The sequence below is a fragment of the Arachis ipaensis genome, chromosome B3 (assembly GCF_059453495.1).
Source record: "Arachis ipaensis isolate K30076 ecotype BB chromosome B3, ASM5945349v1, whole genome shotgun sequence".
Lineage (NCBI taxonomy): Eukaryota > Viridiplantae > Streptophyta > Magnoliopsida > Fabales > Fabaceae > Arachis > Arachis ipaensis.
The window spans coordinates 104,473,826-104,488,610 of NC_142438.1; the positions used below are offsets into that span (position 1 = coordinate 104,473,826).

The following is a 14,785-nucleotide window of genomic DNA, read 5'->3' on the forward strand; positions in this document are numbered from 1 at the left end:
AGATATTTTCTGGCTGAAATTGAGGGACCTGAGCAAAAATCTTATTCAGAGGCTGAAAAAGGACTGCAGATGCTGTTGGACTCTGACCTTCCTGCATTCAAAGTAGATTTTCTGGAGCTACAGAAGCCCAATTGGCGCGCTCTCAATTGCGTTAGAAAGTAGACATCCTGGGCTTTCCAGCAATATATAATAGTTCATACTTTGTCCGATATTTGATGGCCCAAACAGGCGTTTCAAGTCAGCTCAAGAATTCTAGCGTTTAACGCCGGAACTGGCACAAAAGCTGGAGTTAAACGCCCAAACTGGCACAAAAGCTGGCGTTTAACTCCAAGAAAAGTCTCTACACATGGAAGCTTCAATGCTCAGCCCAAGCACACACCAAGTGGGCCCGAAAGAAGATTTCTGCATTAATTACTGATTTCTGTAAACCCTAGGCTACTAGTTCTCTATAAATAGGACCTTATACTATTGTATTTTCATCTTTTGATCATCTTGGAATCATGTTTTGACGATTAAACCCTCTTTGGGAGGCTGGCCATTCGGCCATGCCTAGACCTTTTGTTCTTATGTATTTTCAACGGTGGAGTTTCTACACACCATAGATTAAAGTGTGGAGCTCTGTTGTTCTTCATGAATTAATACAAAGTACTATTGTTTTTCTATTCAAATCAAGTCTATTTCTTCTCCAAGATATTCATTCACACCCAAGAACATGATGAATGTGATGATTATGTGACACTCATCACCATTCTCACCTATGAACGCGTGACTGACAACCACTTCTGTTCTACATGCAAACAAGATTGAATATGTATCTCTTGGGTTTCTAATCTAAGATTGGAACCTTCGTGGTATAGGCTAGAATTATTGGCGGTCATTCTTGAGATCCGGAACGTCTAAACCTTGTCTGTGGTATTCTGAGTAAGATCTGGGAAGGGATGACTGTGACGAGCTTCAAACTCGCGATTGTTGGGCGTGTGACAGACGCAAAAGGATCAATGGATCCTATTCCAACATGATCGAGAACCAACAGATGATTAGCCGTGCGGTGACAGCGTACGTAGAACATTTTCACTGAGAGGACGGTAAGTAACCATTGACAACGATGATGCCCAACATAAAGCTTGCAATGGAAAGGAGTATGAATGATTGGAAGAAGGCAATAGGAAAGCAGAGGTTCAGGAGGAACAAAGCATCTTCATACGCTTATCTAAAATTCCAACCAAAGAATTACATAAGTATCTCTATCTTTATTTTATGTTTTATTTATCTTTTAATTATCAAATCTCCATCACTATATGAATTCGCCTGACTGAGATTTACAAGGTGACCATAGCTTGCTTCAAGCCGACAATCTCCGTGGGATCGACCCTTACTCACGTAAGGTATTACTTGGACGACCCAGTGCACTTGCTGGTTAGTTGTGCGGAATTGTGACAAAGTGTGATTCACGTTTGAGAGCTCCAAGTCCTTTGGCGCCATTGTTGATGATCACAATTTCGTGCACCATCTATTATCTTTTATTTTAAATTATCCTCAACGTGTACGTTATAGAATGAAAAATTAAAATACAATCATATTTAAACAATTATTTGTATTATTTTTTTATTAATTTATTCAAAAAATAATTAAACTTTAAAGCTAATTGGTATAAAATATTATAGATATAAAACTAAGAGAAATTTTTATTTGTATAAGAATGAGCCTAATAAATAATTATTCTATTTAATATATAATTACGATTATTTTTTTCTTTGCCAACGCGCTATGATTCAAATGGCATAGTCTTTCCATGCATACTCACCTAAAAGGTCGCGAATTTCAGTCTTCTTATTTTTGGTAAAAAAAAAAAAGAGTACTTTTTTCTTTTATTAACTTATATAATATTTATTGAATAGTCGCAGTTACGTAAAATTGTTTTGTCATAGTATTTGAACCAAAAAAAAGAAAATGTTATTTTAAAAAAAACTAATAATATATTTTTAATACAAAATAATAAATTTTAAATATTCTTTTAAATATATTAACTAAAATAATATAATTATTTCAAATAATATATTTTAAATATAGTAAAGTAACATATTTCAATAAAAAAAATTGTTAATAAAAAAATTATATAAATATTTTTTTATATAAATTTTTGTTTCGCACAAAATAAAATTATTATATGTTTGTTTGCTTCTTACGTTATATATATATTTTTTAAATTAAATTTGTATAATACAAAATCTTTTATCATTCACTTCATATTTAATGTTATAATTTTGTTTCACACAAAATAAAATTGTATATATATATATGTATTAATTAAATTTATATAACACAAAATTTTTTATCATTGTGTTTATATTTAATATTATAATTTTATTTTACACAAAACAAAATTTATTTAAATTTAAATATTATATACATAATATATATTTAATATTATCTTTTTTAAGATTCTAATATATCTTTTTTTTCTAAATTTAGTATATGGATTTTCAACTTATTTTTCATGTATTATTTATTTTAATTCTAAAGCCCAATAATTTTTTTGTTGTACAGATATGTTGCTTTTAATATTTATATACTATTTTTTTTTATTTTAAACTTCAGTTCAATATCTGAAACTTATAAAAAAAATCTAAAATTTATATAAAAAAATGATTAAAGTGATTAACAGGTTACATTTTTAAATTCAGACCATTCAAATAAAATATAATAAATGAAGAGTTCAGATTTAACGAATTAACAAGATGTAAAATACTCCATACTTAGCAAAAAACGTTTAAGAATTAGCCGATAATAACACCTACAAACACGAATTTGTAAAAAAATAAATACTTTTTAAGGCTAAATACTCAATTCACACTATCAAAAATAAAATATAAGCAAGAATTTCTTCTATGTATGAGAATTATTAAAATAAAAAATTTTTACTTTAAAATCTTGCAAATTTGATTCAAATTAAATAAAATGGATAAATATAAATAAAACTAACGACACTTATAATAAGTACAACATATAGTAAAAACTTCCATGCAGTTTTGGTATTCAAATTTAATTTCCATTAATGCTTGAATGATAGAAGGTCTTCATACGTTAAACAAATTTAATTTCTATTAATGCCTAAATTTGATTTCTATTGATAATTGTCCTTACTTTATTCACCACATTTACAAATTTTACACAGCCATTTTTTTTTTACTCTCCAAATTACTTACTCAATTTATAACAATTATTCCTCTAAGTTTTTAAGTTGTCTCCATACTGTCTAGGCGTCTAATGCTCCGTCTTTTCCTGTAACAGCCTGATATTTTTAAATTGGATTTAAGCCTATTTTTAATTATATTAGTAGTTGATATTAAAACCTTACAAAATATTTTTAAAACAATATGGAATTACATATATAAAATAATTTATATATGTAAAAATAGTGAGTAAGTAGTTTTTATTTAAATGGTTATTAGTTGAAAAAAAATAGACATGCTAAACTATGAAGTAACAAACAATGACAAGTTTTGTTTATACCGTATAATCATAAAAAAAAAACATCATAGTCACAATTACAATCATTCAATAAAGATAAACAAAATATTAATATATATTCTGAAGAAAGTACGGAAGGAAGGGATGAAAAATAAAAGTTTTTCAGTGGTCTATCTATATGGTGACATCGTATTTATTCCAGCCACTTCGAGTTTTAAAATAAAAACAGTGATGATACAATAATATTATTCTTTCAAAAGTCTTTATTAGTCAGAGTGGTGTGACTTTTAAATACTTATTATTTACTTATGTTATGACATATATGGCACATATGAAATGCCTATAGCATTAAAACATATAGAATGCAAACCTTGATTTCATGCTCTCGCAGGCCATAAATCAAGGTAAAATAAATAAGACAAGATTAATAACATTTACATAAATAAATCAAATAGAATGGATCCTTCAATAAATTAAGGATCATAAACATAATCATAAATCAAACAAAAGTATCTTTGGATAAGAGAAAGATCTTTGAATGAAATAACAAAAATAAATAGAATCGTAAATCATAAAGGAAGAATAAAAGAAGAACAATTATAATCACACTTTTCTTAGAATCTAATTCGCCTGTGTAGGTGAAGTATCAAATCTGAATCGTCACTTTTCAAGACTTATTTTCTACCTTTAGAATTTGGAAATAGCTATTAGACACAAATTTATAGAGAATTGAGGTAGATTTAAAATAATCATAAACGAAGTCAATCAGATAACCACATTTTATTATATTCTCGAAAAACTGTTAGTACATGATGTTGATAAGAGCATGATTTTCTACTCTAAATTTGTAACATATTTATGTTTCTAATTTAATTTGAATTTGATTTTGTAGTGAACTTAAAGAATAAAGCTAGTTTTCTTATATTTTCATATAACTAAAAATCTTTCAAATCCAATAAATATGGAATTAATTATGACCATATCTAGTAAGGTGGTTTATTGTTGGTTAGAAAAGTACTACAATTAGTGTTTTCATATATTTAAATATTAAATTAGATAGGTTAATTTTTTTAATGTATTATTTTTTAATTCTTTATTTTAAATGAATTAAATCTAAATCTTAAATCATTACAATTTTAATTAATTAATTAGTTATTAAATAATGAACCTTATTCAAAAAGTTAGGATGTCATATTTTCTGTCGTTAGTTTGATTCATGATCTCAAATGATTTTTTCTTTTTTATCTAGCTAATATAAAAATAATGAACTGAAGGTTGGTCATAAACATCTTGTTAACTCATGTTTTCCTTATAAACTATTTTGCATAGGATAAAATCTATTCTATTATATAAAAATTGGATTTTTATACTTAATAATAAAATTGACGTAGCATGTTTCTGAGAGTATTTTTTATTTATTTCTTTTAATTTATTAAATACAATTTATTATGATAGATTAATTATATCAACTAATTGATTTGATTAGATATTTAAGTATCACACAATTTAATATTATGTATATCAATTAATTGAATATAATTGTTAGAGTATAATTAGGATCAATTAGATCAATTAGCATTACTCAACATATCTGAATATTTATTATAGGATATTAAGTCTTTATTATTTCGATTCTCTTAACATCTATAAATATTCTTCTATATATTGTATCATTCTACACAACTTGAATACACACAAACTTTTTTCTACTACTCTCTTACCCTTTCTAATAATAATAAATACAATTTAATTTAGTTAGAAGTTCATTGTTTTATAATCTTTTATATATATATATATATATATATATATATATATATAATTTCTTTTTATCACTTTGGATATTTTAATTCTTTTTTTTTCTCTTTAGGTGTAATTTTGTTTTGTGTTAACTTTGTTTATTTAATGATGAAATATATTCATGTTAATACTTTTATTATTTTCTTCTCTAATTATAAATTTCTTTATAATACTTCTTTGATAGAATATTTTTTTGGTCTAATAGATTTTTTTCCTATTTTTCATCAAAAATAATTTATATTAGGAGAAAAAAAAGAATATGCAAATTAAATTTTAAAATTCAAATTTAAATAAGATGTGTAAAGGATAACTATTGAATTCATTTGGTAGATTTAAACTCTTTGTATTATCATTATTGAAAATTTTAAATATTATTATAAAATTTTAGATATTTTTTATTTTATTATTTTTAAATTATACATTATATCGTGTATTTAATGAGTTTCATCTTTTTTGAAATAAGTGTGACATTATATACTTTTTTTTTATACAAAGGAATAATGAAGTTGAAGTGAGTAACAAAATTGATTATATAATAAGATACAAATTTTTAGAATTTCTAGCACAATTGACAAATTTTTAGTTTCAAAATAAATTTTTACTCTATTTTTTATCTTTTATTTAATTTTTTATAATATTTTCTTGATTTTCTTAATTAATTGTGATTGTAATAATTCATCACAAATTTGTATTTTGTAGAAAAAATTTATCAATCATAAAATATTGAAGACTTAACCAAAAAATTTTAAAAATGTTGATTAATCACAAAATAAAAAATTATGAATTGTGTTTTAGTTATAATGTAAAATACAAATTGCGGCTATTTAAAATTAGTCTTTTACCATTAATGTTAACTTAAATTATAATAAGGTGAAAAAGTAAAAATTGTATATAATAATTTAATTTATTATTTATACAACCAAAATTATTTTTTATTATATTTTATTTATTTTTAGTCATTGGTGATCTTTAATTGTCTATTAAAAAAATTGAATTGATTAAATTGATTTTTTTAATTAGTAACATAATTATTGTGACATTTGTTTTGCTTAGTAATATTTTTTAATTTATTTAATCTGATTAATAATTTTTTTTATTTTATGCTAATTAAACTTAATAAATTTCCGTTATTTTAATTCTTGCAACTTTTTATTCTAATAATGTATTTCAATTATTGCATTAATATAATTTTAATATTTATACATTATTAATAATAATAATCTCATTTTAAAGTGATCTTTTCTCCCCAATATATATATATATATATATATATATATATATATATATATATATATATATATATATAATATGTCTAATTATAGAAAATGTAACACCCTAACTACCAAAGCTCACGCTTCCGGCTGCGCAACTCTGATAGCTCGGACATTACGACGATTTTTATACTATTTAATACTAAAATATGAGCCTGTTTAAAACTTTAAACCGCAATATCGCTCCCAAAAATACTTTCATCCGATAACATACATCCATAGATACCATACAACTTACAAAACTCATAAAGAGTACATCCATATATACATACATATATATATATATATATATATATATACAAATATATTTACAAGCATTAACCAATACAATCCCTATCCCTCTCACAGAATATATCAAGATAAAGGCGAGGGTACAATAAATAATCTACTTCAATACAGAACATATCAATAACTAAATAAACTCTTCGTGACTTCTGCGCCCATATCCTGAAAGGGAAAAAATGTAGGGGGGTGAGAACATCATCCTCGAAAGGGTTCTCAGTAGAGGGTTTTTGGGGATTACTGTAATAGGATACATGAAGATAACCGCATCAGTGATTAATAACCGTCTTATGCCTCTTTTCAAAAACAACAGTTTCCAATAAAAGTAAAGTCGGAAATCTTTTCGGAAAGAAGAACCGTTCAATTCTCAAAAACTCAAAAGCCTTTCAAAACGGTTTATCTATGCGGAACCAAAATAGCCTTTCATAATTTTTTTTCCAAACCAGAAACACAAAACCGAAATCAACCATCAGTTCATCTCTTTCCAACCACGGCCCTAGGCCCAAACAATCCAACCAACAACCAATCACCACAATCCAACAGAGTTTCAGATGCAAACACAAATAGGAAGATGCAGGCACAAACAAACAGTTATTGCAAGTAGGACAATTAGCAATTAATCACAAAGGCAAGCCAAGTACAATATGCACACCCAAGCAATGTCACATAGATGCATATGATGAATGCCTGTCCCTAGTGGCTGATGATATCATCTGTCGGTTATAGAGCCAACCCGACAAGTCCTGGTAGCTAACCATTGGACTTTCCCTCTGTCGCGCATCCCCAACTCGAGTTATACTCATCATAAATTTGATCATAATCATGATCCATATCCATCACCCTCATTGGTGAATATTTACGGGGGCGAGCTCATCCGGGGCTTTCACAGTGCCCGGCCACACTTACGACATAGGGTCAACAGAGTATCAAGTCTCAACCTGGAGCACGTGGTGGCTAGCCACTGCTACTACCCAGGGAAACTCGTAATCTCAGATAGTGGAAGTGCAACATTCACATTTATCAATGATTCAGCATAAACATGCAATCAATCTCATCCATGGATCAACATCCATCTCAGCCATCCGGCTCACGGTTCATTCCAGAACCAGCCAATATTCATATTATACACAGCCATTCCGGCTCACGGTTCAATCCAGAACCAATCAATATGTATAAACATACACAGCCATTCCGGCTCTCAACAAAACAGCACTTCCACATTCAAAATCATCAAATTCATGAAATCGGCATTTAAGCCATAAATCATTTTCTCAACTCATTTCACTTTGAAATCAAGTTTCAACTCTTTTCAACCTTGGCTTTAAAGATCTCATTTCTCAAATCATCTCAGGCTCATAAGCTACTTTTACTCAAGGTAAATTCTCCTTTCAAAACAATGCCACTCTCGGCATCCTCTTTCCAAAACTTCCATAATCATGGCAAGTTAAAAGCCTCTTTGAGATATTCAAAATCACCCATCCAACAATGGGATTTTATAACAAAAGTTTCTCGGCAGAGTCCCAAGTCTTTAGGGGAGAATAACATAACTCATTTCGCCAAATTCATTTAAAATCATTAAAACATTGGCTTTCCGACTTGAGTAATAAAATAAGATCTAAGCCAAACCGAGTCACGTAATCATTTACTTCTTTCAAAGCCGTTTCCTTTACCTAGGCAAAACCAGCTTCAACCCCCATGATAAATTCTAAAGTATTTCAACTGTTCGAAATTGTTTTAGTCTTGCAAAAGTTCAGAATTCAAAGAGTACTTAAAACCTTTCTCAAAACATTTAAAAATGAAACTTGTCAATAGACAGTCAGGTCTTTTCAAAATCATTAAAACTCTTTAATTGAAACCCCCAAGGCAAATTCAAAGGCATAAACCCTTTTCACATTCAATTAGCTTTAAAACACAAGTTTCATCTAAATAACTTTCTCCTGAAAGAGATACAATGCCTTTCTTAAGAAGCAAGACTAAATCACAATTCCTTCTTTAATAATTCATTTCAAAAGTATGAATCATCCCTTTCTTGATAATTCAAATAAAATAGTAGAAGTCTTTAACTCATCATTCTCCGAACAACATTTCAATAAAGACTCGGATTTTATAGAAATTTTGGCAGCACCTCCCCTAAAACTTGGACTTTGCCACCCGGTTCGGGTCCCAACTAAACCGTTTCACAATCCTTTTCAACAGCCCAAAACCAGAAATCAATTCAAAAGCAAGCTAAATCCAACAGTCACCTCAGTGGCATATCTCAAGGAAACCATTTCAGAAATCAACTCAATATCAACCGATTTAACTCATTTCTAAAGCTTTAAAGAAACGGCTCAATAACAAATCATTTGTCCAAAACCAAGTCAATTAAAGTAAACCAGGCTGATTTCAAAAGTGCGTTCGACTTTTCACATTATCAAGATAATTAACTCAATTCAACTCAATTCTCAACGGATCAAACTCAGATTTCAAATCTTTAAAGAATTAACATCAAAACATTATATTTCACAAGCCGCACAACAATTCAGCCAAACAAGCATCCTTAACCATTCGAGACAATCAAATAACACACAAGGCAGATACAATCACCAAATACCAATTGTCTCATATCAGTATCCATATGTAATAATTCCAATACATAAAACATAGTTTTTGGAAAGCGCCCCTACCTCAAAATACAAATCCATAATCCAAACGCGTCACAGAATCCTTTCCGCCTCAGCCCGAGATCAACAATTGAAATCCCGGCAGCCAAAACCTCGGTTCCAAGCCACTTTCGCAACAGTCTCAACAACTCTAATCGCAACATACAACAACCGAAACTCAATCGTATAGCGATTAATGCCACAACCTCAGCGTATGATAACAGAACAGTAACTAAAGGACTTTCAAATCAAAAACGCTTACCGAACCGAAGGAGGAACGGCTGAACCGACACAGCGGCGGTCTCCGAACCGGCTCGGTGGCAGCCCGGCAGCCACCCCAAGCGGCAGCGGCGACAAAATCCAATCACGATGACTGAAACCAACAGGCAGGGACCATAGTAACCTCGAAATTCAAAAAGGACACAAATCCCAAATAAAACCCTTACCGGCATTGGATCTCGACGGCGGCAGAGGCGTTTTCCGGCGACGGCAGCGGGGTCTAAAGTGGCATAAACGGCCAGAAGCTCCGGTGTGGCTCCGGCAGCCACAACCACTTCTCCGGCAGCCATTCACAACAGGCGACGACCACCGCAGCAGCTGGCTGGATGGCAGCAGCTTCTGACGGCAATGGAAGCTCCGGCGGCGTCGCGGGTGGCTTCCCCCTCTCTCTCGTGTCGGGTTCTTCTCAGACGACGGTGGCGTCCTCCATTACTGGCGCCAGGGCACGACGGCGACGCCAGGTTGAGACGGAATGGCGATGGCGAAGGCACGGGTAGCGGCAGCGGCGCGACGCTCTTCGCGAAGCCTTCCTCCCTTCTCACGCGCATGCCCTCCCGTCAGACTCTTCCTCTCTCGCCTCAGTTCCGATCTGTGACGGAGGCGACCTCGCGAACAGCAGCGGCGGCCTCAACTGGGCAGGGCGCAGCGGTAGAATGGCTCCCTACGTGTAGTTCTCGGCGGTGGCGGCAGAACCCAGTGGCGCCGGCAGACAGCCCCTTTCCTCCCTTCTCTCTTCCGTTCTCCCGATTTCTGCCTTTCCTTTCTTTCTCTTCGTTGGTTTCTCAAAGAACAGTGTGTGTGTGTGTGTGTTTCGCATAGGGCTGCGCAGAAGGAGGATGAAGGAAAGCCTGGAGGCTGCGCAGCGTGAAGGAGGTTGGTTTCAGGGAATGGGTGTATCAAAATTAGGGTTAGGGTTACTTTTGTAATTTCAAATAAAAGTAGGGGTAATATAGTAATTGAAACTCAATTAAATTCAACACTAATTATATATAGAAAATACTATTTGTTCATCACTTTCACAAATTATTTTCAATAAAATGTCCAAATCAAATAATTAGAACTAATATACTTAATTTCTTCATTTTCCAAAATAGCAGTATTAATACTTAAAATATTACTTATTCAATCCAAACCATATAAAATCCTTATTATTTCATAACTATCAACTTTATACTTTAAATATAGAAAATAATCCAATAATTATAAAATTGGATAATAATCATAACTTATCTCAAATCCAATAAGTCAAAACTTGCCTTAATTATTTTTAATAAAATAATTTCTGAAATTAAGGCTATAAATAACCATATGATCTGAGACTTGGTCATAATAAGACTTTTCAAAAGTTCTGGGCCTTACATTCTACCCACCTTATAAAAATTTTTGCCCTCGAAAATTGATACAAAACGAAAGAAATTCTATAACAGTTTACCTTTGAATACATTTAAGAAAGAAGCAAAATATCTCAACATATAAACATATATACGGTTTTCAAATACTTGGATGGTCGTATGCATAAAGGTACAAAGGCAGGAGTGTGATTGTAAAGCAAACATTATATGATAGGCTCAATGCACAAGGTCATATGATCTCAATGCCTCACAAACTTGAGGTGCCAAAATAGGGTGCAAATCAAGATAGGCGTTCACAAAGCAAAGATGACATGGTTCAAACATGTGATGGTAAGGCAGAGCATCGAAGGCTATAAACATGATGGGATTAAAACGACGTGCTTAACTTCCGCACACTAATCTCTTATCAACCTCAAAGTTTCAACTTTCTAACTCCATCAAGCACCTTACAACCTCATAGCCGATTATGAGCCTAACACCTGCAAGTTCGTTTGCAAGGGACAAAACACCCACAACTCATCATAACGTTACACACCTACCGCTTCACCTTCCATATACACATATCACGTCTTAGGGAACTAATGCATCGCGTTATTACGTCTACAAGTCGCACGTGATATCAAAACAATTCTCGAGTCTACTCAGAAGGATACAAGACTCTAGCAAGGAGGAACAACATCAAGGATAATGCTCATAGATTTAAGAGAATGTATCCAGTTCCCAGATAAACAAAGACGCTCAAGCAATGAAGTTTGCTAGAAATAAATTAATTGACAACTCCAAAAATAACCCTTAGATCAAGGTAGTTCAACAGGATCAATAGGAAGAAAACCAGCGCATCAGTTTGAAACAAACTCGAGCTGAGTCGAGGAAGCATGAGGTTTACAGAAGAGAATATTTCAAACCCAAGACAAAGCTCACAGAACTCAAAAGCACGATTAAAAGTACTTCCAAATACATTGTTCATAAAGGAACCGAAACTTGCGGAAAAACCACTTCGAAATCTAAAAGTAAGGTTAATTAACAACATCCTTCAAGCGAGTAACAAAAGCATAATCGTGGCTTTGCTTTAATGCAAGTTCATGTTGAAATAGATTTTGTCGAGTTCTAAAAACAAGGTGCACACGGGTTTGGCTAAAGGCTAAAATATTTCTTCAAATATTTTAGAAAGGTAATTAGATGCACAACTTAACCAAAAGCAGTTCATAAAACTCGGGAGAGAAATCAAATGCTTGTTCAAAAATTCTCAAAGTTCATATTCAAACAAGCGTGTATAGCATTCATAGCAAGGATGAAAGAGGAAGTTAAACTCCTTTTAGAAAGGAAACTCCAAGGTAAAAATTTGCACACAATCTGGTAAGGAAATAAGTGGTGCGTTACAAACAAACCGGTTTCCACTAAACAAGGAAGCTTTTCAAAACTTCATTTAAAATGGCGGATGGCAACTTTAAATTAATTTCGTCAAAATTGGACAATGGTTCTAATCTCAATCAAACAACAGAAAATAAATTCCGTTTAACATTTCTTCAAAGAGAATTCGAAACTTCTTTAAAAGGTTCAAACCAAGACTCCAAAAGGGTTCTTGAAATCACTATCTCAGAAGAACATTCAAGAAGTTTAAGATGTACTGAAAAGGAGTCAAGCCATACAAGAAAGGATCTTAAATCAAAGTAGTTCAAACAAGATTCACTAGGCATGAGTCATCAAACAAGCTTTCAATTAATCCAAAAGAATACAAAAGTCATAGGAAAAGACAACTCAATCATTAGTAATTTCTCAAAGGTAAATCTTTAACTAAAAACTCTTGTAGAGAAAATGAGAGAATAAACAATGCACTAATTTGAAACGAATCAAACTAACTCACATACGGATGAGATTCACAAGAGAGGACAAACCAAGATCAATGGTAATTTTCACAAGATGTAAAAGGTTAGTTAAGAACAGAATCATGTATGACGTTCATAGAGGTGAAAAGCTTAAGAAGGAACAATTCCGTTCATAAGAAGAAAGCTATGAATCCAACATTTTCAAAAGAACAACAATGGCATAACCCATTAGTATGCTAAATCAAACTCAAATCAAAATGAATTAAGTAAAGTTTGTCAAACGAAACCCAACCAGGATAAAAGTGAAAAATTCTTTCTTTCCAAAATTTTGAAAAATACCCAAATACATAATCAAATGAAGTTGTGCAGTGGAACTATAGTAAAATTACTAGAAGGTCAAATTGTAATTTAAGGTAAATGCAGCTCCATAATCCAGTAAAAATACAGGCGGGGTATTAGAAATAAATAGTTGTTAAACTGTATAAGTAATCTCAAAGTTTCATATATAGAAAAGTATATATCAACTCAACAGCGATTCATAAAATCTCAAAATTGGCTGTGATCACTGTCAAGTAAGAGAAAAACTGAATCAACAATTTCTCAAAGAATGGACTCGGAATTCGGAGTTAAAAGGCACAACGCATTAAGACAAGTTCAAAGCTATATCAAGGAATATGGGAATCAGGAAGAACTCAAACAGAAAAAGACAGAGACAACAAGGATTCCAAACAATCATATGCAATTGAGATCAAACAAGAATGCATATGAATAGAGAAATAGAGTGGAAACATCAAATTACTTTTTGAAAGGAGTAGCAAACAAGAACTTCAAGTTAGGACATGAAAGAACAAGTCGACTCGAATGAAATTCAAGACACAACTGAATAGCCTCGAGAAATAGTTTCTAGCGTTCTCAAAACTCGCGATTCGCTTTACCCAAAACTCGTATTTCATCTATGATAACCCATCAGTGCTTTCATATACAAAATCCACTAGTATTAAGCTGGCCAAACTTAATACCAAAAATTATGCAATGCAAGACTAACAGCGTTAAATCAATAGATCGTCATGTGCATAAAGCTCTAATCCTCATCATTCGACAAGACCTAATACATGATAAACACTCAGAGTATGCAATTGAAGCATAGTTAGTCCATTCCTCAGGCTCTACAAGAAGAACTGCTCTGATACCATAATGTAACACCCTAACTACCAAAGCTCACGCTTCCGGCTGCGCAACTCTGATAGCTCGGACATTACGACGACTTTTATACTATTTAATACTAAAATATGAGCCTGTTTAAAACTTTAAACCGCAATATCGCTCCCAAAAATACTTTCATCCGATAACATACATCCATAGATACCATACAACTTACAAAACTCATAAAGAGTACATCCATATATACATACATATATATATACAAATATATTTACAAGCATTAACCAATACAATCCCTATCCCTCTCACAGAATATATCAAGATAAAGGCGAAGGTACAATAAATAATCTACTTCAATACAGAACATATCAATAACTAAATAAACTCTTCGTGACTTCTGCGCCCATATCCTGAAAGGGGAAAAATGTAGGGGGGTGAGAACATCATCCTCGAAAGGGTTCTCAGTAGAGGGTTTTTGGGAATTACTGTAATAGGATACGTGAAGATAACCGCATCAGTGATTAATAACCGTCTTATGCCTCTTTTCAAAAACAACAGTTTCCAATAAAAGTAAAGTCGGAAATCTTTTCGGAAAGAAGAACCGTTCAATTCTCAAAAACTCAAAAGCCTTTCAAAACGGTTTATCTATGCGGAACCAAAATAGCCTTTCATAATTTTTTTTCCAAAACAGAAACACAAAACCG

General features: G+C 31.8%; 1 protein-coding gene across 1 annotated transcript; it reads right to left on the reverse strand.

The window, feature by feature from the left end:
- Positions 1 to 6,856: 6,856 nt before the first annotated feature.
- LOC148571882 (uncharacterized) lies at positions 6,857 to 10,032 on the reverse strand. The gene is made up of 3 exons (XM_088508384.1): positions 9,726 to 10,032; positions 9,488 to 9,614; positions 6,857 to 6,986 (listed from the first exon to the last, which is right to left on the reverse strand). Exons 1-3 carry the CDS (start codon positions 10,030 to 10,032, stop codon positions 6,857 to 6,859), a joined length of 564 nt encoding a protein of 187 aa, XP_088364510.1.
- Positions 10,033 to 14,785: the final 4,753 nt, after the last annotated feature.